This window comes from Desmodus rotundus, chromosome 2 (genome assembly GCF_022682495.2).
Source record: "Desmodus rotundus isolate HL8 chromosome 2, HLdesRot8A.1, whole genome shotgun sequence".
Taxonomy (NCBI): Eukaryota; Metazoa; Chordata; class Mammalia; order Chiroptera; family Phyllostomidae; genus Desmodus; species Desmodus rotundus.
The window spans coordinates 187,849,105-187,876,384 of NC_071388.1; the positions used below are offsets into that span (position 1 = coordinate 187,849,105).

At 39.2% G+C, this 27,280-nt stretch overlaps 1 protein-coding gene across 29 annotated transcripts in view; it reads left to right on the top strand.

Moving 5' to 3' along the window:
- MAP2 (microtubule associated protein 2) overlaps positions 1-27,280 on the top strand; it is a 250,353-nt gene that overhangs the window by 197,055 nt on the left and 26,018 nt on the right. For 16 of the 29 annotated variants that reach the window (XM_045198298.3, XM_024563876.4, XM_045198307.3 and 13 more), the window contains 5 exons: positions 7,072-7,185; positions 9,245-9,322; positions 20,803-24,495; positions 24,700-24,906; positions 25,080-25,214. In XM_045198298.3, coding sequence (XP_045054233.2) covers positions 7,072-7,185; positions 9,245-9,322; positions 20,803-24,495; positions 24,700-24,906; positions 25,080-25,214 — 4,227 coding nt within the window. Of the gene's footprint in view, positions 1-7,071; positions 7,186-9,244; positions 9,323-10,314; positions 19,066-20,802; positions 24,496-24,699; positions 24,907-25,079; positions 25,215-27,280 lie in introns of those variants that run through there. The other 13 variants (XM_024563877.4, XM_045198315.3, XM_024563878.4 and 10 more) reach the window with 5 other exon arrangements.

The window sequence follows — 27,280 nt, forward strand, 5'->3', positions numbered from 1 at the left end:
ATTTTTTACACCTTCCCCCTTGACTAAATTTAAATGCTTGGCAGCTTTTGTTCAGGCACTAAAATTTTCATTTGAGTAAGTTGAGTTGTCAGTCTAAACAAATCGTGCCTTTGAGCACATAGATTGAGGTGGGGAGAAAAGAGTGAGGGAAGATTCTCCTGAAATCATACTCTTGTACTTCCTACCCATCTTAGCCCCACCAGGTTGCAGTTGCCTCTCAGAAGCCTGTATGAGTGACCGTGGATGGTTCAGCCAAAATCTGTGACCATTAATAGAAAAATCCTAAAAAGCAAAAACAAAACATGTCCTTCAGTGAGACTGCCCCATTTCAGGCACACTTTAAGTGTAGGATCAGCAAGTCTTAATCAGCTTTGTACCCCCCGTGAGGACTAAGCACAGTTCCACTGTCCTTAGTGGGTGCAATACCACATCTGCTACGTTTAAGTGCCCGCCAGAACTGAACTTTGGGCAGTCGTGATTCTTTCATCTTCAGTGCGTTGATCCCTGACTTTCCTCAACTGTATTTTTCCCCATAAACTAGAATTTTCCTTGTTTTAATCAGAAAGTCTTGAGAAAAACAATCTTTGGAAGAAAAAGCTGGTAGGCAAAGACCGACAGCTGCAGTGTCGTCCTGGGCGACCCTTTGAGATTAACTGGAGTCGGACATGGTGGGGTCTGGCCTCTTGTAATTAATGCAAAAGTGCCAGGGAAACAGACACACACAAAAATGAAAACCAACAATCTGCTCTTTTAGTTTCCGTCATCACCGGTTGATTACAGGAAATAGTTTCAGAGAAACCGTTTACCCTCCAAATTAGGCAAGGAACTTTTTCTTTTTTCCCCTGTTTTTATGAATTTATCCAGGGTTGTGCAGCAGACTGCTTCCAGCCGCACAGTGCTTTCCTTGTTGATGCGTTTCCATCAGCAGTAGCAATTAGCATCAGTTTCCTAGGCAACCATCCTGAACCCTACTGAGAAAAACGTTTTTGTGACAGGAGCATTCTGTCTAAAATTGTTTTGTTTTCCTTCATTCCTCACTGTGAGGTAGGCTTGTCATTTCTTTTCACACAGCACTGTTATGCCTGTTATTCTTAAAAGCAGAAACATTTACTGGCTTTTGTATTCTACACAGTTGAATTTATTGTCAGTGTCTCTTACTTCTCTCTTAACAACCTGAAAGAAGTCAACAAAAGTATGTTCTCAGGCTTATGCCAGCTTGCATGGGTTTCTTTGTTCACAGTGTGATTGGTGGGCCTTTGCACATTCAGTGTAATCACAGCTGGTCCTGATGAAGCCCCCGAGGGTACACTCTCAGAAGCGAGCCTCTGTACACCAGCAATGTCACATGTGGCTCGGAAGCAAGCTGACGTTTTCGGGACCACTGAGAAAGTTTCAACTCCATTGCTTTTGTTATGACTCAACCAAGCAATGTTGATGGATTAATAGAACAAAATAACTAAACTAAAAACGTGTGCCGAAAACCAGGCCTGCGACTGCCTTAAACTTTTTGACGTGATGATACTGTGACCAGAAGAGCATAACACTGGTGCAGCCTGAATCAGCACCGTAGGGAAACAAGAGCGCTGGAACAGTTACAAATGCTGATGAGTACCGTACCGCTGGAGAGTGAAATTCACTATATCATCCTTGTTTAGATAATAAGTGGCACAAGCCTGATGTACTGTCTGTTGGGCAGTGACCCAGCATTCGGGCAAGGAAGTGATCAGTGGGAAAAATGACAGAATCATCTCGGTGTACAGCAAAGACTTTATCGGCATGTTGTCTATCAGTGATCGTAGACTTAGATGGTAACAAGGCAGCAAGAGTGATTAAAACAATGTCATTTAATTTAAATACACATTTGATTGTATTATTTTATTTGTCACAACACATTAAAATATGAATGCCACTTTTATCCTCCTTAACAGATGGAATATGAAGGTTAGAGAGATTGTCACTTATGTGTGGCTAGTAAGAGATAAAGGCAGCAACTGATTCCAGGTTTTCTGACTCCAGGACCCACTGTTGTAGAAAGAATTTGTGCTACACTGATGTAAGTCACAGTGACACCCAAATGGGACAGTAAGTTGCCTTCATCCATTATTTTGTCAGTTTACTCCTCTCAAAAATGTCTTACGCTATAGATTAGATAATATTGACAGGACATTTCAGTATCTAATGTAACAAGTTGTTTAATGACCTGGTATCACAGTATGATGTTTATTCACTACTGAGGTGAAATGTAGGTGGATTAGCATAGTTTTTGAGTATTATCAAGTAGGTTTCCGTGGATAAGAGATGGTTTGATGTGTTTGTTAGACTTACTCACCTCCTGTTCATGTTTCCACCAATATATGTCCCCAGTACAAAGAAAAACTATTATTTCTTTCCCGGTTTCAGCGTATCTGCTGAGGACTGCTTTGGCGCTGTTTTTAAATACTGGCCCTATGTCTGTTGCCCAGAATAAGGTTTTAAGAAAGACTTTCCTTTTTACTTTCAGATGTTTACGTATCCTATGCTCTAGAGTGATGATCTGTTATCATCTGTTCCCTGGCTTGTATCTTTAAATTCTTTATTTTCTGATGTTATAAGGTGAATTGTTTTTTTTAAAGTTGCTTTTATTGTTTTCCTTTCAGCCAATTTTTAGACAGATCGCTTAACAGATTATTTCCAAGTTATCGTTCATTTTACTGGGCTCCGTGATTTAACAGCTATGTCCTGAGATGTTTTTGTATTACTGTCTTGTAACCATGGTGACTCTACTGATAAGTTAATATTCAGCTACTGGTTATATGGTTCTCACTGCAATGTGAAAACTGTTAGTTAATTACATTGAAATCCTGGCATTAACAAAAGGGAGAATAAAGTACATATCACACATTCTTTAAGACAATTTGAAACATACACTAAAAATGCCCACTTCCAGAAAACATTAGACGTTCAAAAGAAAGACGATGGAGCCTTTCAGATTTTCAGTTTACAGTGAGAAGTGTCGTGTTTTTGGCTGTGAAGATCAGTGTTACCTTTCAATTACCTATAACCTAACTTCCCAATTTATGTGCCGTCTAGTTCCACCTTTGCTCTCTGAACAACTGGGTCCTATTCGTAATTTTACACATATAATGATTGGAAGGAAACAATTTAAAACAATAGAGTAGAAAGGAAGAGGGAAAAATGAGGTAGAAATAGTAAGCAATGAAAAATTAAAATGTAGCTTCAAAAAGAAGTTTTCATGTTGCTAATTGTCCCCAAGAGCAGAGAGGGAGCCCTGGCAAGAAGACAGTCCTGAATTGGGACTTGCTGGCAGAAAGCCAGAACAGACTGTAGCCCAGAAAATAAATAACAAAGACAGTACTTGCTTATCTCTAGCTTTGTCCAGGGGGAAAAAAGCACTGTCCCTGGCATCAACATAGATAATGGTGATGAATTAACTGTATTACCCTGTGTTCATAATAATAACAGCCTAGTTGGGCAGGACCCTTAGTGTTTATCACAGTTACTCTTTCTTTGAAGTAGAAACACTAAGGTAAGAAGATCCAGAAAAATGTATGACTGGGGAAGTAAAGACACCTTGGTAAAGAGTTATCTAGAGGTCTTCTTTCTATTTGAGTTCCTTGGTATGCCCAGCCTGTTATATAATCATGTAGTTGAGTCCCGCCAGCAACCTGTGCAACAGGCACCTCCTTGTTATTACTTCCTTGTTATTACTTCCTTGTTATTACTTCCACTTTATGGGTGAGGGATTGAAATTCCATGGGCTTGAGTACATTTCTTAGGATGAAATAACTAGAAAGTAATGATGCTGGACTTTGTACCCACATTTCTCTAAAATTAAAGTTCATTTGTTTTCACCTAATGTACATTGTAAAAGATAGTACTCTCCTGGGTAGCTAGAAAGATATGACCGTTAGGTGGATAATTGGATAGATGGAAGCATTCAGATAGTTGTACAATTAATGAAGAAATTATGTATATGATCACACACACTCTAACTCATGCTTTCATTTTGATACTTCTGATTTTGTTACTGTCTTTGTTTGTATTCTCTGTTTGGCCCATTTACTATTAATCATCCCTGAACTTTGACCCAAATCCAAAGTGAATTTGCTCCTCTCCCAGGAGCCAGGCCATCCCAGGCGACGTACTGATCAGGGCTCCTTGGGAAAAGCCCATCTCTCTTCAGGGAAGCTGCCAGTCTGTGCTGATGGTAGTGCTTTCTCAGAAAACGGTTTTAAATTGACTGGACCAGTTGAACCCCCAGAGTAAATATATGCTCATGTTTTTCTAAATTGATTGTAAATTAATCTAAGACAATGTGGTATTTCCTATTTGAAAAGCTTTAACAATATTATTCTTCCCCCCAAAACTGAAAATAATGTCATTAACTTGGCTCCCACACCGCATGTCTCATTACTCTAAAATAGCATTCTTAAAAATCTATTAAATTCTCTTAAAGAAAAAAAATGATTAATTCTCCCAAGATTAGGTTAAATTATTTTCTTACAACCTTTGTTGAAATATATACAAATACAAAATTAGCTTATTCATAGGCTCTGATTCAACTGTAAAACTCAGACACAGAAGTTAATTTTCTCTGAAACAACAAAACTAATGAAATTGAAATGTTCTACTGCTTCTCATCTACAACAAATGATATTATTTTTCTGAAAATAAATGTATTCTCTCAGAAAAAAAAGAAATGTGCTGGCTGACATTGCATTTTATTTAGGTTGGACATGTCCATAACGATGAGAGAAAAGTAATGATTCAGTTTTCCCTTTACTTGTCTCCAGAGTGTTTTGAAAGCCTGTTCACACAGTACACCACAAGGTCATTTGGCCTACGCCCTGCGTGAATGCATTTTTATTGTATTAATTTCACCTCTGTTGTCTTCTAACTAATTCTCCAAGGTGTTAGAGTTATTTTAAATATAGCCCCAAACAAAATGCCTGAAATACTGTAGCATTGCTCAGTTATAATTTCTTCACATAAGTCAACAGATACTTTTATTGTTGTTGTTGGATTATGTTCCCTATTTAAAAAATGTAATTCATGTTAAGGACTCTCAGATCCGGGAAAATTCATCATAGATACACAAAAATCTGAAACCCCCATTTAAGGAATATATTTCTAAAATGCATCAAAAACATAAAGCAAGAATGCGTTAAATGGCTATTTGGGGGGGATTTGGGTTAACAAATATAGTAACAAGCAGGAATTATTTCTAAATTTGTGTAAATATCATGAACAAAGCCTTTCATGTTAATTTTTCATTCTCTCAAAAAAAAATGTGTTAAGCATCCAATCAGGGTGAAGATCAATGAGAGGAACTTTGAAAATTGCAGCAAGGCCAGGGAGAGACTCCTTAGCTTGGGAAGCTTTACATAAGGCGTGCACACCAGCGCAATTCCATGCAAGATGTTCTCAGTGCCGCGGAGACACTAAATCGTGCACGAGTGCCAAGAGGGAAAGCAGGAATGATCCAAAAGACACGGATTCTGTCTGGGGCCCAATTTCTGCACGCTTTCTCCACCTCTTCACTACACAATTTCCCATAAAACACTGAGGTGCCAGAAGTGGTAAAAATCACTGTATTGATTTTCGAATATCTAAATTCAATTGAAAATTATGCAAGTGAGGGAAATTATCTCTTTCAGTGTTTAACATGGCCCACAAGATATATAGGTAGGTAGGTAGGTTGGAAGGTAAGGGGGAGAGAGGAAGAGAATGGAAATATAATCAGGGATAGCAGTCGTGTACTTTAGGTAGATGAACAGGTATTTTCCTTGATTCATACTTTAAATTTAGATAGATTCTAAGCGATTGCTCACCCAAAAAGCCTAGTTTTTCAGCACTATGCTCTCTGGTGGGGTTAAGAAGACATTCCAGAGAATGCTAAATCTTAATGAACCAGGGAAAACCAGGCAGATCTCCCCCAATCTGCTTGTGAGTGGGCAAATTCCCATCATGAGCCAAGTAAAGTTTCAATGAAATATTTATTCTAAAATTTTGACTAAAATTATGAGAACAAACCTCATTCCATCCTCCGCCCCCCACCCCTTTGTCAAATTCAACTTGTTTCTATTCAGGGTGCAAGTGGGCTTATTTCCCAGTATGGTAGACATTTCTATATGAAAATAATGGAAAGTTAAATTCTGTGGAATTTATGTCTAACCTAGAATATATTCTTAATCTCAAAATGCTTATGTCATCTTTAGTTGATACATGGAACATCATATCTTGAGTATTTTTCTGACTAGGTCATGTAAAATTAGCATTGATATGCTCCAGGGGGTACGACCTTTAGTCCAAAAACTAGTCATCTGGCATCCCACAGACTGATCGCTTTAAGGACAAAGCCCCCCTTCCTCAATGGAACTGTTGTACTCACTAGGCGAGTGTGTATCACAGGACCTTAAAGACCTTTAACGTACCCACTCTCTAGAAAAGGAGTAGCTCTCAAGAAAGTGACCATCTTATCTACCATCTCCATGTATTTCATTCAAACTTTATCTTCTCACATTTTTCTAAGTTGTTCTTGTTTACGCTGATCCTGCACAATACTGTTTAATCACAAATTCATATTTGGAGGCATCTTTTTTAGGTTTTAAATCATGGTATTTCTGCCAGTCGGCATAGAAACTTACTTTAATGATACTTTCTTGGAGTACTGTAATAAAACTACAAAAGATGTTTTAAGTTACTAAATCCAAAATGAATTCTCTCTTCTCTTTGAATTTGTTTTACTAGGTACAAAATAATTAAACTTTTTCTGTTTCTGTAAACAGCTTTTTAAAAATAAACTGACATACCTATTACTTATTTTCCTTTTTTCCTTTTATTCTGTGTTTGTTTTGCTTAGAATGCCAATTCCTTTTCTTTTCTCTTTTTTTTTCTTTTTTCTCTTTATGGTTACAATATATGTATTCTTGTTTTATCTGTGATTTAGTACCCTTATGGGGAGAAGACAGAGGAAATGAAATTCTAATTGGCTGTATCATTTATTTTTCCTGTTTGCTACCTGTCTTGTGTTCTCATCGTTTTTGTTTCTTTTGTTGCTATTTGTTACAGAGGAGGTGTCTGCGAGGATAGTCCAAGTAGTCACGGCTGAGGCTGTAGCGGTCCTGAAGGGTGAACAAGAGAAAGAAGCTCAGCATAAAGACCAGCCTGCAGCTCTGCCTTTAGGTAAATGAGAAACCGCGTCCGATCAGCGGCTGTGTCTGCTGCACCCCAACCGCAGGATCAAGTCCTCTCTTCAAAGATCTGCGGGGCGTGGCCCGTACTCCATCCTTCCATGTAACATTCATCAGAGACCCCTGTTGGGATGCACTGGGACAGTTTTCACCTCTCTCAACAGTCATTGTGGTCTTGGGGTAGTCTTTAGGGTGATAAGCTTAGAGTTAGACTTCGTCCCTAAATCACCCTTAATTTTCCTTTTCCAGACCAGACAAGAGAGTTATAAAAATAAAGCCAATACATTTTGATGTCATGGCCCCCCACTCATAAGGAGAATGCACTCATAGTTTAATCAGAGATAACTGTTTCCCTTTGTGGGTTGTGGTTAATGATTATCTATACTATAGCCTTGTTTGGGTCTCCGGGAACCAGCTACAGAAAACCGATAGCCAGAGATTTGTTAGAATCATCAGTGACTCTATCAAGGACACTGACATGACATTTCTCTCCTTTGGTCACACGTCAAATGCCTTCCAGGGCCAGACAGACAGGTAATGTAATGGCGCTTACCAAGGAAAACACTCTTCAGCCCAGGGCCTGCTGCCCCCACTCTGCACCCATAGATAGACAGATAGGAGGGAGGGAGGTAGACTGATAATATATATATTATATTACATATATTATATATATATGCTGAGACACAGGAAAAGAAACTCTTTTAGGTTCAACACACAGGTTTATTTCATAAGTGCATAGGTGTAATCCACAGAAACTTTTTTAAAGCCTAAAAATAGAACATATCTTTTTTTCTCTGGCAGTCTAATGAATCCTTAATATTTGACTTTCTGATCAGTAAGCCCTCAATTGTATATTTAAAACTAAGCAATAAAAATGCTGCTTTCTCAGAATAATTTAAAATACTCTCATTATTTTCAATAAAGTGTTCTTTGATTATCAATTATATTTCTCTCAAAATAGGGAAAAATTATCTGAAACATTGACCTTTTGTCTGTGGTTCAGTTCTATTGTTTGAAGTAAAAGAAATGCCCACCTTTTCCTTTTTAATTTGAAACCTTAAAATATACCACATAAAGGTCAAGGAACCGCAGAGTCACCTGTCATCCCAACACTGCCTCTACTAACTGCTTTTTGAAAGAAAAATTTTCATAATTTTTAAAATAGATTTTACCACTGGCCTTGGCTGTGGTAAGGCCACTCAATTGACTGATCAATATTTCCTTTTGAGATCCTTCCCTTTGCATGAGTGATCATGAAGTATCTTGAATAGGAAACTTAGAGATAAGTGTGAATGAATTACATCTTTTAGAACCTTTCTCTTTGATCCTTCTTCACGTGTGATGCCAAGGTTGGAAAATTACTCAGCTCCCACTGGTACACGGTTTCTGTCTGGAGGCTGCCTCTGGCGATGACAGCTTCATTTTTCTTTTCTGAGAGAATGTATAGATGGTGGGTTTTGATATTAGACTCAGTGGACAAAATGTTATTTAAAAAATACGTTACTTAAAAATAACTGTTGAATGATCAAGGTAACATTTGTTTCCAGATCAAGAAGTTGAACAATAAAGATTTCTAGTATTTTGTCAGTTCATCTAGCCAAATCTAAACCAAAATGCCTACCTGTGTGTTTTTCAGTATAGTAGACTAGGGCCAGAATGAAATATTTTGTTACTTGAACAAGCAGACACAAATTAATGGGATTCATGATAGAATTTTATCTGTCATCTCTAATCTATTTTTATGGAGAAGACAAAATGATTATTGTTAACAAACTATAGAAATGATCCCTGAAAGTATAATCTTGAAAATGATTATTTTTAAATGTTAAATGCTCTTCTTTCTTTTTAGGTTTTCAAAAATATATGAATCAGGTAATGGAGCTAAAAATAAGTCAAGTGCAGCTTACTATTGAACCTTTTCCTCAATTTCATAGAATTTCATAGAAATTTCCTGAATTTCTGCCTTTTTACAGATGGCAGAACTGCCTACAGATCTATTGGCCTAATAGGACTGATTATTGTATCTCATTGTTTCATTGTTTGATCTTTAGCAGCTGAAGAGACAGCTAATCTGCCTCCTTCTCCACCCCCATCACCAGCCTCAGAAAAGACTGTCGCCGGGGAGGAAGGTAAGGCCTATTAGACCATTTCAGGTTTGTCTTCTGGTAAAGGTTAAATAAATATCAATCCCTCGGTCCATAAGCACTGGAATTCAGTATGAGTTCATAAGTGACCCAGCTTGAGAGCTGTCTGTTTCAAATAGTCGAAAAGAAACAAAGATTTTAACAAATGTATAATCATTTATCTATATAAATCAGAAGTAGAGAAATATGGTAAACAAAAAGAGAAAAATATGCCTGATAAAGGATAAGATAACCTTGTGTTTAGATTGCTAGAATAACTACATAGAACCAGTCTACATAATGTAGAATATTTTGACAAAGAAGATACAATTTTATCTTATAAGGGACTAAACAAAAAAAAAATTTGATGAAATCAACACTACGGAAGTGTTGTCAAGAATTGTCTCTTTTGTTGAATATGCATTGCTAAGGCCTTCTCCAGGACCTGGGCTGCTGCAAACTCTCAATAAATATTAATGACTAAATGAAGAATTTAATGAATGAATCTGATACAGAGAGCAATGAGCTGGAAGCTGAGATCATGGCGCCTTTCCTGCTGAGACCTGTTATTGTCCTTGAATCTATTTATGCATTTACTCCACATGAAAAGCCATGTCAGCTTTTGAATCCTCCTTGATACAAACAGAGGGATGTCTTTGAAGAATATTCATTCAGAATCAGAGATGAATGGCACTATGTAAAAGCAAACTGTTATTGTTTCTTAGATCAGTTAACGTTTGTGTATTGTTTGGGTTCCTAGAGAAGGCAAAGGAGAGCTGCTGCCCACTTGTTTTAATGTAGTTTTCATATACTAAAATCAGAATGTTAATACTATTCAATTTTATTCATTTATTTCTTCATTTATTTTTATCTCTTTTAGAGATCTTTTTATGGTGTTGAAAATTAGGTTTATTTAAAATACTCTTTGATTTCCTAAACACAGATTTTCCTAAATTTTATAATTTGTCATTAAATCCATTTAAATTATTCTTTAATTTCCTAAATACAAATTTTCCTTAATTACTATAAGTAGTAAATAACTACTATAAGTAGTTAATAAATATAATTTATATTTGTCACAGATTTATAAACCAAAAGTATTTTAGCAGGTTTTTCTTTCTTAAACTGAAGTCTTTTCTCAGATTTACTGCCTGAAATAATGTTAAACAAACCAAATTACTTTGGTAAATATAAGAAAATTTGGGGACTATGATCAGTACATTCAGTTAGTGTCATAAAAGCCATTGATTATTAGTTAATTCTCTAAAAATGTCATTTTATCTTTTAATTCATAGATTCGAATGATTCTTTTTGCCTTACATTCATCCATTCATTCGGCACAGTTCATGGAGAACCTCCAATGTATCCAGTACTCTTCCCATTCTGGGTATTCATTAGTGAACAAAATAGACATGCTCCTCATTCATAAGGAGCACACAGTCTAGTGGAGAACAGAAATCCAATAAATAAGCTTACACATGATTTTGAATGGGATTAGCACTAGGAAGGAAAAGAACAAGAGAAATCTTTTTTTATTGGGTGGTAAGGGACAGCTAAGAAGCTGAGCCTAGAAGCTTGAGGAAGCGTTGGTCAAGCAAAGGTAGAAGAAAGGGGCATTTGGGGCAGAGAGACCAGGGTATGCAAAGGTACTCAGGTGGGCAAGAGCATGAAGTGCCCTAGGAACTGAAGGAGTCAGAAGGCTGATGGTGAGTGGGAAAGGGGTGGAGTAGTGAAGAATTTGAGAGTAAGCATCAGCCGCCTGGGCTCAGGGGCCTGGATTTCACTCTGAAGACACTGGAAGGACTTCCGTGTCAGCTGTACTTCCCTCGGGTAATGGAAAATGTTTCTGAGTCCCTACTTACAGCCTTTCCAGTGTCAGAGAATCCTCTTAACCAAGGAGAGGTATGATGTTGACTCCAAAGTCAGCCGGATATCAAGTAATATACTCTTCTTATTCTTATATGGGGTTGAAACAGGAAGGGCATGAGGGTCCTCTGTCCATCTGGGAATTCGCCCTTTCTGCCTTTTATTTGGGGGGAGGGGTGTTGTAGTGAAATATATAAATGTAATGAAATATAAATAAAATATAGAATCACATATTTGGGTAATTTAGGTGTCCCTTTCCAGAGTATAACCTTCCCTTATATTTCAGGATTGCTTTCTTCAGGCTGTCTCAGTATATTCCAAGAAAATGTCAATTTACCACTTCCTGTCAAAAGCAATTTGAAGATATTTTTTTCTTAACATTTTTCAAGCTTATATTCTTACTGAAGTTTTTTCAAAAAAAATCTTTAAGCTCTATGAAGTCTTAATTATGTGTTTTTAAGAGGATAACCATTTTTGTGTTATACTGAAAAAGTATGCATTTCACAAGCTCTAATTCATTAATCTAAAAGACCAAGTACTATTCTCACCTTAAATATGTGAAAGACAGTCACACCACCCCTTCGCTCTTATTTTTAACCACTCATAAAGTACATGTAAACATCTTTTGAAGTTCATTTTATTAGAAAATAAATTAGCGACAAGTCACAAGACAGGATTCAGCTCCTCGATGTATCAGACCACATGGTCCGTAAAGGCCCAGCTGAAACCCAGTTAAGGTGTTGCATGTGGCAGGCTCGGTGGAAAAGGAACAGGTGGAGTATTTTTTTCTAGAGACTTTTGCCCTCCTTGACACACCCTCAAAGCACCTGTAATCTAAAGGTGCAGTGCCCGCTCCAGCCCAGCCCTCTTCTTACAAATGTAAGACCTCTTGGGTTAAATTGAGTTCAATGATTTGGAGGATATACTTACTTTTTTTAATTCATCATCGAACATTTTAAATCTGCTCTTTTCCAAAGGGGAAGCAGGAAAGTGTCCACTAAAAATAAATTAATAGCTTAATTATTGTCATCTATGAATATTTATTATAATCAATGTAGTATTAATAGTTCCCCCAAATAGTGCTTATTCTGGGAAATATTTAAAGGGATTTTGATGAAAAAATTAAACAAGTAACACACTTAGGAAGGAAACCCAGGTACAGTAAACTAATACTTTACTAGTTAGGACGTTTTCAAATTACTCTCCTTTTTCTTGTGGGCCTAAGCATAATAGCTGTCATTTGGACTGAACTGCCAACTTGGAAGCCCATGAAAGAACAATGGACTCATCAGGAAACAGAACCAGGACTCTTTCTGCCTTCTTAGGTTTGCTGCAGAATTTTAGGGTGGTTTTCTCCTATGTCAGTGATGTGGCAGCACTATAATTGCTAATCTGAAAGCAGATTGCCCTCCATATCATCCTGGGGCAGCAAACCCAGTTGGCAAACAGAGGAGTCCTCAGTGAAAAGCTCATAGAATGGGCAGGACTAGAGATGGCGGAGAACAGTTCAGTGCACCTGGAGCCAGCTGCCTTCAGCCAGGGGCTGTGGGGCAGAAGTTATGATGCCAAGACAAAAGCCACCAAGTCACAGATACCCCAGGAGACTTAGTCTCTCATAAAGGGGACTATTCACTTGTTCCAAAGGGGGCTGACTTACTGAGCTTGGGTTTTACGTGGCCAACCTTACTTTAACCCAACATAAATTTTCAAATGCTTTTAAACAAAGAAAAAGTTTGTATGAAAGCAAATGAGGGAAAATGTATTCATCTACCGAAACAGTTTTTGAAGGTTAACATTATGAGAGAGTGCTGTAAAACTCCACGTTTCCTAAGGCTACCCTGTTCTTTCAAATAACACATTATTAAGATGAAATGGACTATTTTGTGGCAAGTGTCCTCAAAAGCATGTGTACTTATAATAAAAGGAGGCATTCAATTCCGACCTTAAACAGCAAAATTAACTGTCATGAAATGAGTATACTTTTTCATAAATCTCTCCAGTCTAGCTTTGATGTGTCAAATGAAAGCAAAGAGCGGAGGTACATAATAATTTGCCTGAGTGCATTGAAGGATGTTAACATATATGGAGTTCAGCATTGTGCTTGATGCCGTCTCAGAGAGCTTCTCACTTAATCCTCCAGCAACCCACAGAAAGAGATAATATTCACTTCTGCCCCTTGCCCAGGATATCATGGCTACTATACACTTATCCAGAATTCAAAGCCAGATCTAAGCCCCTGCAACCACAGCCCTACCGCATCCCTAACGCTGTTTCTTATCTAGGTTGTTGGTGAGCAACTGCAAAAACAAAGTGATCTTCCAATGAGAGGGGGTTTTTTTAATCTGTAATAAGCTACTGGACTAATTTCCGTTTTTTAATTACTCCAAAATAAATGACTCATTTATTTATAATTATTATTATGTATCCCACCTCCATCACGTATGAACCAAGAGCACCTGCCCTATACAATGGTATAGCAAATGAGGATCTGTCGTCTTCTGTCACTTTTGTTGGAACCAAGTGGACTGCTTGGACTGAGCTGATCATGGTCCTCTATGTATCACGTCCCTGGCACCTCTCGAGGACTTATAAAGTAAACGGACTTCAGGCTCGTGAGTCTTGAACAGAGACTCGGAGCGCATACAGCTCATAGTACCAGCAGAGCGCTGGACTTTGCCAGGCATTCCTTTTGGAGTTGCCTGGCTTGGTTCTAGACAAATACTACAGAGAAGCTACTTTTTCCACCGCAGCCCTTAAAGTCATTGCTTTTGTTGTTCTCCAACCACAGTCAAAGTTTTCAGAAAGAAAATGCTGTTTTTTTGAAATGTTAGAGAGCTAAAGCAAGACTGCGTTGTTTTCACATTTTGGCGCTTTCAAAAAGAGCAACAGCAACAAGAAAGAAGAGGCCAGCATCTTCAAAAGGTTTAAACCAATTCAAGGAGTAGTGCCTTTAAACTATCAGGCTCAGCTTTAAATTCTTCAGTTTATTTGGCAGTCTGCTCTACTCCCCAGAAAACAAATGTTGGAAGGCAGAGAGGTGACTATGCCATTTCTATGTATTTGTTGTCCTTACTCTGTTGAAACTTTTGGAAGTTTTAGAGGTAACTTGCATTCATGGGGCGTTACAGCCTCAGAGAGTCACTGGAGGAAACGTGAGTGGCTGGGACATGTGACAAGCCCAGGCCTTATGATTCAGCCGGTGTGGTAGGCCCGATTAGAGCCAATTATCTGCTCGGCTGAAAAATCGTGCCGCGTTAAACTAAGAATATCAGACACAATTTTAGGCTTCTGCTCTCCCATGATATAATAAGCATCATGGACAAGAAAGTTCTGAGCACCCATCCAGAAACAACTTCCATGAACCCTCAGTAAATAACGTGCTCAAAAATTAAAAGTATTTTCTCTACCACATGTTATTTTGGCATCCTTATGATTTCAGACTTAGTTCTAGTTGCCAGCACTTGGTTTCTGAAAATAAGTTACCGCCTTAAAAATACAGTGCATTTTCAAATTAATGCTATAATCCTGTGTGCTTAAATGTAGGAATAAAAAGTATACAGAGTTCTTATTATTGAGAATTATGAAATTGTAAACTTGCCCTTTATGTCAGTACAAAAATAGTGATTAGCAAAGTCAGCAATCTGACACTTAAGTCTGAGATGTAGTGGCTGTTCCATCTCAGAGCCAAGCAGTGTTCATCATCATCATCCTTGAAGCTCATTAAAATATACAGGAGTCCGAATGTGAAACAGGCTAATTAATTCACACCTGTGTGCCTAAGGAAATCTATTTAAATAATGCATGTTTCTAAGCCAGGACACAGGAGAGGACAGGAATGGGAGCAGTTCCTGTAGCTTTTCAATGAGAAATATGTAATGAGGGTGTTGGAATACAAGAATGGCCAGGAACCAGCAGTACAAGTAAAAACTGCGCAGAATAAAGGCTTGATGATCGGAAGTCAACTCTGTAGAAATTCTCAGCTAATTGTGTTTCTGTTGAGCTTTCAGAAGAGAAGCAAAACATACACAAACTGGTTTTATAATACAAGGGACTTTCTAAAAACCATATACTTTCACAGACATGCAAATGAGAAGCTGCCTTGTGAAGGACACCCGGGGACTTAGCCATCAGAGGGAGCGCACTGCCCTGGCTGCGCTTTCCTTAGCAAAGCAGGGAAGAAAAATAGTACATTTTTCTTAACAAGAATGAACTTAAGCATTACTTTTCAATTTAAGTCATTAACTAAAAACTAATTTAAACAAAGTGCTAATAACTATGTGAGCATCCTAGATATTTAAGGTTGTGCCTCAAACAGGACTATATTCCCCCTTAATCATACAGGCATCAGACCTTAACAACCTCTGTTTTTTTTTTTAAACTTACAAGTAAGTATACTGGTGTAAGCACAAGAGGAATCAGTCCACTTAAAAGAATTTCTTCCAGAGGATGCATCTGTTTTATAATACTTCGTTTCCATGCCAGTGTTTCCATGGTTATTCTGGCTTGTGTGAGGGGAATGTGTAGATAATGTCTGTCATGCAGTAGGAGTGTCAGTGCATTTGATTCGTTAGATCAGTGACAAAATTACTTGAGGGATAGTTCAAACTCAGTGGCTACCGAAGCATGAAACATTCAGTGTCTCCCATCTTGCATCAGCTTGGTCTTGCTAATTCTCCTGCATTTTGCTGTGCTGCTTCTGTGGCCCTTTGTGTCCTCGTGCAGGTGTTGTCTGTCTGTCTGATCTTGTGTCTGTCTTGTCCAGTTCTCCCTGCAGTTTCTTCCTGTGTATCTGTTTGTAGATGAAGGGGCTCAGGACCAAGTGGGTCCTCTACACAGGTTCCCCAGCCACGAACCTGCCACCAGTGGGAAGAGGCGTAGACTCCTAGCCCCCTCCATCTCGGTGTCTGTGCCTGATGATGACCCTTCCAATTCCGATGAGGAGTACTATGAGCATCCTTTGTTCAGCTCACAATGGACTACCTCTAGTGTGCTCCCCAGTGCCCCAGCGCAGAGTGCAGAGGCCCACTTAGGCCAGGAGAAAGGTGAACCAAGCATGGTCCCCTTTTGCCCCTCCTCCCAGCCTGCAGCTTTGACCCCATGCATCGTACTAAGTGTGCCTTCATATGTGTGGTGGGAGGGGCAGGAGCCTGTTTTTTCCACATGAAAGTGAAGTCCCTATATAACTTATATCCATCTAAATGCCTCAACAATTTTTATAAAAGAAGCATTACTTGATGCATGTGAGAACTTCCTTTTTCTGAATTGTTACTTCTGAAAAGGAAGCCAAAAAAAGGAGGTAGAAAGGGAGGATCCAAAAAAAGTTGAATTAAAATATGACTCCTTTCTGCTCCCTGCAAAAAAATCAATCAGGGAAGAATATATTCTCATATCCAAACAAAAGAAGATGACTCTGAACATAATTTTTCTCCCTTCATACATATATATCACTAGGACCAGACATAAATAGAATTAGTTATCTTTTTAGTGCCATCATAGCTTTTTAAGAGAGAAAAAAGATTCTGTTTAGGGAAGAATAAATGTTATGGAATAAATGTATTTCTCCAAATCATTTTTTTATACACAGAAACTACAGGGGCTCTTCCAGGTGACCAAATCTTGGCTCACACCAGTAGAACTGGGCTAAAGGAAAGGACAGGACCCACGGCCTTTGGCATTCCAGCCGTGTGAAGATGGGAGGCCCTAGTTTACGACAGACTGTGATGAGCAACGAGCTGCGGTGTTTCTCATTCTAACTGGGTAGTTTTGTAAAGAAAAAACGTTGGAGCTAATTTTTTTTTTTTTTTTGCTTAGGTGAAGAGATTGTATTCACCTAGGCAAAAATAACTTGCTTAAGTGAAGAATTCAATTTGTATGGGACATTTCTTAACATACGGTTAAAGAGGTCTGAAGCAATGGGGAAAATAATCTGCCCACGTTCATGATAATAAACTTCTTCCTGGGTCTTTTGGAAACAAAGAGCCGATGACTCAGACACTCTGATAGAGAAATACAACCCGTACTGAGTGAAATTGTGTTCTTCTCATAGGGTGAACTTAAAAACAATTAAGAAAAAGAGGTGAATTCTTGAATAAGGAAGAGGTGTAGTGGAAACAAACATGATTTACGCAAAACGATAAGAAGGGAAGGCTAAAAAGTTACCTGAATTTGGAAAACATGTAAATTCACTTGATTAGGCTTTACCCAACAGGGCCACGTAAGTAAAGCAGCTATATTAAAAGGCTCTTAGCTGTAATCAAAATCTCTAATTCTATGGCACTATAAAAAACTGCCTTAATAAATTAGAATTAGAATTTTTAAAATGTTACTTACATAACTAAATTACAAAAATGAAAGTGCCTAGGCACTAAATGTGAGGAAATAGATGAAGTGATTCTCTTACCCCCCACCCCGATTCCACAGGTTTTAATAGTTCTCAGAAAAGAAGATTTCTTGTCTATCCATTCTCACAGGGCCGTTTAAACCATGTTTCAGAGGAATGTTATAACAGTCTTTCATTTGCAAAATGGCAAACAGCTTATATATAATTCCTCTAATTTCTTAATTGATAAAATCAAATTCATTTTACTGACATTTGATGTGTAAATCAACACAATTCATGGCCTTCATAACTTTGTTTTTACATTTTAATTGTTAATATTTCTGCATGTGATAACATCTTTGGGGAAAATATTTTGGCAGTTTGGCTGCCACTGAGTTATCTTTCCTTGGTGGTTTTTTGTTCTGTTTTGTTTTTTGAATGGCAGGACAAGACTTTGTAGACAGCGTGGACATTTTCTTTCTTGTCCAGTGTTAAAGAGAACCACGCATGGACCACCCCACTGACATTCCAGGGGTTTCAATGATAGGACAAGAGTTGGGTCCCAGAGATAGACTTTTCTAAATAGGTTGAAATTATACCTGAGCCTTGTTTTTCAAAATATTTGCTTTTCTTTGAAAGTTACTGTATTCTCTAATATCATGCAATACACTGAAGATAAAATGAATTTAGTTAGGCAGTCTTTCAGCATAGAAATACTAGATGAATTATATTTTAAATATTTGGTGGACTTCATAATAAAGCTGTAAAGGTAATTGATTGGATTTTATTTTGAGACCAGGCTTTTTTATTCCCTGAGTTCTTTAGCAACATTTGCATGTTTTAAATAAAGTAATCAGAAATTCATATATAGTGACTTCTTGCATTGGATAAAACAGCACATGCCTAACAAATGTAAAGTTGTGTTTTTTTTCCAGTACATCAATGCATCTGTCTTTTCACAACCATCTGTTATCTGGCAGCACCATCTCTTACTTCCAACAAGCTTCTCACCTGCCTGCGACTTACTGCCATTTCCACTAAGTGGTAATAGAGCAATAAAACCATTTCAGCTCTCAAGTTTTAAACTAAATAACCTGTTAATGAGACTTTAAATGGCATCATTATTAGCAGATTATACCTAATTTTCCAAGCAAAAACTAATGCACGTTGCATTACAATATTAATTTGCTCATCCAAATGGTAAAAGAGGTTCTCCTAAGGTCAATATCATGGAGCTGAAAGTGTTTCTTGAATGGTATTTCTGTTGTGGTGTGCATTGTTCTGTGGTCGTGATGTCATCATCTTTTTCATCCCCAAGAAGAAGAAACGCTAGAGGGTCCAATGGCTGAGGAAGAGAAACCTGCTGCTCTTCCTGGGAAAGAGTGTGGGCCTGCCAAGGTCTCAGACCAAGCCAAGGGCCCTAGGGAGGGCCGGGCGGAATCTAGTATGGAGGCCCAGACAGTTCCCGAAGAGAGCGCCCCAGCAGGGGCCCCACAGGAGAAAAGTGCAAAAGAGGTCACGGAGGTGTCTCCAGAAATAAAAACCCCTTCCTCTGCCAGGGAAGGTGTGTCTGTCTTAGGAACTGCATGTGTTTCGTTGCAAATGATCTCTCCTGTGGCTTGCCAACCTCATGCCTTTCCAATGCTGTCGCATCACTGAGTCTTCTCATGATCCCAAGCGCACTGATTCAGGTTTCCTGAGCGAGAGTGTGCTTGCGCAGGCGCTGTGTGGCAGCTTGGATTTCCACGGCTGCCGCTGGTTTCTGGTTTTACTTTGCCATGATACGATATGCTTCGCAGCCAGGCTGATGATGCTATGTGAGCTTTTTGTACCGCCCACCCCACCCCCCATCTCAAATGTTTGCCAGTCACATTGCTAATACATGTGTATTTTTATTTTTATTTTGGGGGACAGCAACTCATATGCTTTTATTTCAAATGGTAGAGTTGGATTTTGGCACATAGAGGCTTAAATGGTGGAATCTTTTTTCTTTGCAACCGCAATATGCTGTATTTGTTACGCTTCAGTGAAGACTACTTTGGTTTCCTTAAAAGCTCCTGCTAATGCTTCTCATATCATTTCCTTCCCATGGCCGCCAGCTCCTTCGATCATCCCCGTATCTCTTGAGTTTTCATTCATCTAACCTTTATCAGAAGTTCATAAAGTATTTCCTTTCTAAAATTACAAAAGCACACACGAGTATATAAGGGAATGATGATCCATACACTTGCTCTTTGAGAGATGACTGAATTTTATTATTTTCCCCAAATCCTTTCCAGATAATTGCATTTAGCTCTGTGAGCACAGTTAAATATCTTTGACCATTAAGCACAACTAAAACTCTGAAGCCTTTTTGACTGGCGAACAAACAAAAAGAAAAAGAGTCATTTAATTTCTGTGGAGTGTCTCTAAAGCCAGTGCTGGTGAGTGCTTCACCAGCTGGTTGTGTTCCAGGCAATAAGGTCATGACCAAGGAGAGGAAGATATTTTACAGTTGACTCTCTTTAAAATTTTATTACATGACTTCCTAGTACTAACATTATAATTCAGCTTTTCTTACATTTATCATACAAAGTCATGATTAGCAATTAAGAATTTTGAATACATGGTAGAAATTGCCTTGCCAATTCTTAGGCCATATCATATAAACTCAATAGCAAATACTTATTTATATGCCTGAAGTTTAATCTCAATGACTTCTAAAATATTAGTTCAGTAATTTTTCAATGCCCCCCAAATTGGTCCTGGTGTTTGTTGATCAAGATAATTGAAACTGTTAACTCTTCTTAGAAATTCATTGGCCTTCGGCCCATGGCCTACCAATTCAGTTTTAAATAAGAAAACAAATGAAAATGTTCAGTAGAAATCAATCCTTTTCCATATTTAGTCTTACATGTACATATATATGTGTATATATTATTTTGTACCCTCATATTAGCTACATACTGAATATCCTAAATTCACAATTGTTATCTGAGGAAGGTATATGAATTTTTCTACTACTATACATCTCACATACTGTTTAGAAGAGACTAAACAAATAAAAAAGAATATTCAAAATATACTCTTATTACATTTCTTTAGGCATTCATTCACAATGGGAGCTCGTTTCAGTAATAGTACAAATATATCTCAATCCTGACATTTTCATATTGATTTTTAAATGGGTAGCATGCTTGCATGTTCCATATTTTTTTCTTTTTACCCTGCCATTCATTTGTCATTTCAAAACGTAATTTAAGCTTACTGCCTAAAAGCACTTGCCTGTTATTTATTTTTTAAATCAACCCAATTACTTCAGGTTTACTTACAGCCTCGAAGATGGAGTTCCATGACCAACAGGAACTGACTCCCTCTTTGGCTGAGCCATTCGACAAGAAGGAAAAGGAGTCAGAGAAACAGAGTCAGCCTGGTGAAGACCTTAAACATGCTGCCTTAGTTTCTCTGCCGGAGACAACTAAAATGTCCCCTGATAACAAAGACAGACAAGGCACAGAGGAAGGAAGAGCATCTGTCACTCTGTTTGGGCATACTCTCGGCGCCGGCCTAGACGACCTGATGCAGAAGACAGAGCCGGGCCCGGTGGTGTCCGGTATCGGCCTCCTTGCAGAAACTCCAGCTCCAAAGGAACAGAAGGACTGGTTTATCGAAATGCCGATGGAGACAAAAAAGGATGAGTGGGGTTTAGCTGCTCCGATATCTCCTGGCCCCCTGACACCCATGAAGAAAAAAGACGTATTTGAGGATATCCCCAAATGGGAAGGGAAACAGTTTGATTCTCCCATGCCAAGTCCTTTCCAGGGTGGAAACTTCACTCTCCCTGTAGATGTCATGAAGAATGACATAGTTGCAGAAGCATCACCTCTTGCCCCTGCCCTGTTACAGCCAGATGACAAAAAGTCTGTGGAGGACACCAGTGGCCCAGTGATTGCCAAAGACCTTTCTGAAGTTGAAGAGCCCCGTAAGGATAAACCTCACAAAATGGCAGAAGATGCCCACTTTGCCATTGTGGAAGAATGTGTCCCTGGGAAAGTTTTAGGAGAAGAAAAGAGGGCAATAGAGCAAGAAAGTGTGCAGAAAAGAGAGACGTCTGCCCTTGGCGGGCAGGAATCTTCCGTTCCTGAAAAGGAACCTCAGCTAAAGCTTGAAGAAAAAACAACCATTCCCGACCAAGAAACCCTGCTGAAAGAGAGCGAACCCCCCAAGTTGACAGATAAAGAAGCAGGCATGATTCAGCCCTCCCCAGCGCACACTGTCTCAGAAGAAGAACAGAGAGGCCAGCAGCCGACCACAGATGCATTCAAACAGGATTCGTTCCCTGCACGTTTGGAGCAAGACGGTGCAAGTTCAGCCGTGACTTCTAAACCACTGGAGGAAGTCATGCACAAACCAGCTGTGCTGAGTGAAAAGGATGCTATTGAAGACCTATTTGAAGAAAAATGTGCTGACAAAGACAATAAGGTTGAAGGAGTTGGGGCCGCAACCTTAGCTGAGCTTGATGTGCCATTTTATGAAGATAAGTCAGGAATGTCCAAGTACTTTGAAACGTCCGCCTTGAAAGAAGAAGTGACAAAAAGCATCCAGCGTGGCAGTGATTACTATGAACTGAGTGACACGAGAGAAAGTGCCCAAGAGTCTTTTGATACCATATCTCCCATGTATAAAAATGGTGACAAGGGACTTCAGGCAGGTAAGGAATCGCAGCCCGGTGCTCCAGCACAAGAAGCAGGGTATAGCACTCTTGCAAAGAGTTACCCACCTGATTTACCGGAGGAACCCAGTTCTCCTCAAGAAAGAATGTTCACTATTGATCCAAAAGTGTATGGGGAGAAAAGGGATCTCCACAGTAAGAATAAGGATGATTTGACACTAAGCAGGAGTTTAGGACTCGGTGGTAGGTCTGCAATAGAACAGAGGAGCATGTCAATCAATTTGCCCATGTCCTGCCTGGATTCCATAGCTCTCGGATTTAACTTTGGTCGGGGGCATGATCTTTCTCCTCTGGCTTCTGATATTCTAACCAACACTAGTGGAAGTATGGATGAAGGGGATGATTACCTTCCAGCCACTACACCTGCACTGGAGAAAGCCCCCTGCTTCCCAATAGAAAGCAAAGAGGAGGAAGAACAGACTGAAGGAGGAAAGGCTACTGGAGAGGGAATTACTCAAGTCGAGACGTTGTGTGAATCGCCATTCCTAGCCAAAGATTATTACAAAAATGGTACTGTCATGGCCCCTGACCTACCTGAGATGCTAGATCTGGCAGGCACAAGATCAAGACTAGCTTCCGTGAGTGCAGATGCTGAGGTTGCCAGGAGGAAATCTGTCCCATCAGAGACTGTCACTGAAGGAAGTAGTACTGCCTTACCCCCCGTCACTGATGAAAACCATGTCATTGTTAAAACGGACAGTCAGCTTGAAGACCTGGGCTATTGTGTGTTCAATAAATACACGGTCCCACTCCCATCACCTGTTCAAGACAGTGAGAATTTATCAGGAGAGAGTGGTTCCTTTTATGAAGGCAGTGATGATAAAGTACGAAGAGATTTGGCCACAGACCTTTCATTGATTGAAGTAAAATTGGCAGCTGCTGGAAGAGTCAAAGATGAGTTCAGTGCTGAGAAGGAAGCATCCCCGCAGTCAGCACTGGGTAGGGAGTTTGATCAGGAGAGGAAAGCTAGTGACAAGCTGGATACTGTACTAGAAAAGAGTGAAGAACATACTGATTCAAAAGAACATGCCAGGGAAACAGAAGGGGCCGGTCTTAAAGTTGAAACGTTTGGATTAGGAGGAACCTACGAGCATGCTTTGGGCAAAGAACTGACAGTATCAAAAGATGCATCATCTGTCATGGCCGAGAAAGCAGAGAAAGGTCTCAGTTCAGTGCCAGAGGTAGCTGAAGTAGAACAATCCCAAAAAGCTGAACCAGAACTGGATTCTGCTGCAAAGAAAGCCGACCAGGCTCAATTAGATATTAAAGTCAGTGAGTTCGGAAAAATGGCCGCGGGGCTAAACATAGATGCTGGAAAGGCAGCAGAGCTGAAATTCGAGGCCACACCCTCGGCGCCTCAAGAGGCAGATGTGTTTATGGGTATTGAGCCGGGCCACATGAAAGAAGGCGCCAAAATGGGTGAGACTGAGGTCAAGGAGAAGGTGGCCAAACCTGACTTGGTACACCAGGAGGCTGTGGACAAAGAAGAGTCCTATGAGTCTAGTGGTGAGCATGAAAGCCTGACCATGGAGTCCCTGAAGCCAGATGAGGGCAAGAAGGAAACGTCCCCGGAATCTTCTCTAATCCAGGACGAGATTGCCACCAAGTTGTCAGTGGAGATACCTTGTGCATCTGCAGTTTCAGATGCCGATTTAGCCCTGGAGGAGAGAGCAGATGTCCAGTTGGCATTTATGCAGCCGCCCAAAGAAGAAAGCAAAGAGACCCCAGGTATATCGATCACACCCTCTGATGTCACAGAGCCCTTGCCTGAAGCCGTCGGGGCTGAACCAGCAGAAGCTCATAGTGAGGAAGAAGAGATAGAAGCCCGGGGAGAATACGATAAACTGCTTTTTCGCTCAGACACCCTTCAGATTAGTGACCTGGGCATCGCAGGTGCCAGGGAGGAATTTGTGGAGACTTGCCCAGGTGAACACAAAGGGGTCATTGAGTCTGTGGTGACCATTGAGGATGATTTCATCACTGTAGTGCAAACCACAACCGACGAAGGGGAGTCGGGTTCCCACAGCGTGCGTTTTGCAGCCCTGGAGCAGCCTGAGGTGGAGAGGAGACCATCCCCTCATGCTGAAGAAGAGCTCGAACTGGAAGAGGCAGCTGAAGCCCAGGCAGAACCCAAGGACGGCTCCCCAGAAGCTCCGGCCTCCCCCGAGAGAGAAGAGGTTGCGCTCTCAGAATATAAGACAGAAACCTATGATGATTACAAAGACGAGACCACCATCGACGACTCCATCATGGATGCCGACAGTCTCTGGGTGGACACTCAAGGTGTGCATTATTTTTTTAAACTTTCTGCTCCCGAATAAAATCCAGTAACCTTATGGAATTTTTATTTTTGGTTCATTTTAAACATTTTGAAATAGCCCCCTCTTGTCTCTTTATTTTGCATTTTGTTAAACGGGTGCAGGACTTTGTACATTTGTTACTAATGTTTTTGTTGTTGTTCTTGTCATGGTTTGCTTTGATCCGCAGATGATGATAGGAGCATCATGACAGAGCAGTTAGACACTATCCCTAAAGAGGACAAAGCTGAAAAGGAAGCTCGGAGATCATCTCTCGAGAAACATAGAAAAGAAAAGCCTTTTAAAACCGGGAGAGGCAGAATTTCCACTCCTGAAAGAAAAATAGCTAAAAAGGAACCTAGCACAGTCTCCAGAGATGAAGTGAGAAGGAAAAAAGGTTCATTTAACAATCACTTCTTTCAAAATGTTTTTGAAGTAACTCATTATTACTCTCTGTGTGGAAGAAACTGCCTAACAGTGGTAACTATTTATGAAATTTTGTTCGGTTGTGCTCCAAGTGTTTATTTTTTTCCTGATGGTGTGCTTTTTTTTGTGTTTTCTTATCCATAGCAGTTTATAAGAAGGCTGAACTTGCTAAAAAAACAGAAGTTCAGGCCCACTCTCCCTCCAGGAAATTCATTTTAAAACCTGCTATCAAATACACTAGACCAACTCATCTCTCCTGCGTTAAGCGGAAAACGACAGGTGACTGTTCAGTTCTGCAATGTGGCTGGCAAACATGGACATGTTTTTGTTTGTTTGTTTTTTTTAATCTCATTCCCGTAGCAGCTTCTTCATTTTGTTTTTCTTCCAAGAATCGTAGTAGTCACGAACAATTTTGCTATTAAGTGTCTTGTATCATTACTCTTTTTTTTTCCCTCCCTGCAGAAGAGGTCATGGCCATCTCTTTCTTTGTCATGCTCAGACTTAACAGTGACTGTATCTTGGCATTGTGCTCTAGTGTCACGTTCTGGGGACTCCTAGTTTCACTCTGTGTGTGGGGTTAGGCGATGGCGTTGAATATGACCGTGGTACGCATTCTCATTATTTTGCTTATTTATCTCCCTCATGCTTAAGCCCATATGTATTTGTCCTATTTTCCACTGTTACTGCCAAATCTGTTACTGATGTTGATGAGCTTACTGAAAACCGCCAAAAACGCACAGTAATTTCAAGATTGAAAATGAAAAGCCAATCTGAGGTGAAATTAGTGGTTGCAGAATTACTTTGCTAATTCTGCAAAGAAAGAGGAAGGAAAAGGGAAACAAGATTATCTGGTAATCTCATCAGATTTTATTTCTTAGATCCAGAATTCTAAAGGCTTGCGGTATGATATCTCGCAGCTGACATTTCATCACTGGAATTTTCTTAAATGTGTTGGATCCAAACTGCTAAATTTTCCTATATAACTCAGTGTTCAAAATTCAAAGATAAAAATCTTTCCTCTACTGAATTTCTTATAACTTAGATATATCCCTATTTTACTTCTTATCATTATTTTGTCTTCTTTGAATATACTTTATTATTGTTGAAAAAGTGGATTGAATGAATAGAAAAACATGTAAATCATAAAAAGCCCTATAAATACCTACAGTGCAAAATCTATTCTTAAATTTTAGTGCTACATATTTATTTAAATGTACAATTATAGTGGGATATTCTTAATTTACAACATATTTTCACATTTGTTAAGTGGCATACGTGTGGTCTACAAAATAAGATATCAGGTTGCTAGATCAGAAAAGAATGTTTTTCTATCCATTATACACTAGGAGTGCTTTTTAATAAATATTCAGATGGTTTTAAATGTCGAGAGCAGCATTAACCTTCACAGGAAAAAGAAAGTCAAGGTTTTGTGGTAGCCACTAATAATCTCCAATATTTTGTATTTGTGTTCTTCATATCAGAATCACGTCCCACGCTTTTCTTCGACCAGTAGTCTGCAGGGTGGTATTTGAGAGTGAAGGCTTACAATTATGCTCCAACCCTGATATGACGATTCAGGATGAGGCGTTCCTCTACTTAATATTTAGAAATTAACATGCCATCTATAAATCTTATGTCACATCTTACTTTGTTCCATTTTATTAAATGTGGATTCTTTTTTTTTTCTGGTTAGACAGATGCTTAGAAAGACAGAAACCCTTGGTTTGGGCAAAAAAAATCCTGTGTCCTACCTGAAAGGATGAGAGACTATAGCAGGATTGTGGAATTTCAGAGGAAATGTCAACGGGTTTGGTGCAGTACCTACATGCCGTTTGTGTTCACTTTACGGCACCGAAATTGCCTTTTGAATTCAATCGTTAAAGGAAATTTAAGATCTTTGGCCTAATTAGTGTATTCCCTTATGCTATAAGGTTAAGATACTCAGGCAGAGAGCATATCCCAAACACGATGCCATTGCCTTGAAGCTCACTCTATGTCACAGAAATTTGAGACATATAGAATAGTAAGGAGGCATCATTTGCACTTCTTCAAAAAAAAAAAATCAGTCCCAGGATCTGTGAATAATCTTACTAGCCAATCCTAAATAGCATGTAGCATATTGCAGACAGTATTATTTTTGTGTTAGAGCTGCAGATGGCACGAGAACCCTTTTTGAAACTCACTCAAAGTGCTTATAAGGATAAGTAAATTTTCCCCCTGAGGTTTTCTCTCTTTTGAAAGAAAATTAAGGAGGAAGTGAACACACAAGCTTGTGTCTGTCATTTTTCTCAGCACAACTTTTAAATGCGGGTGGTTTTCCAAAGCACTAAGGATCGTTTTCAATC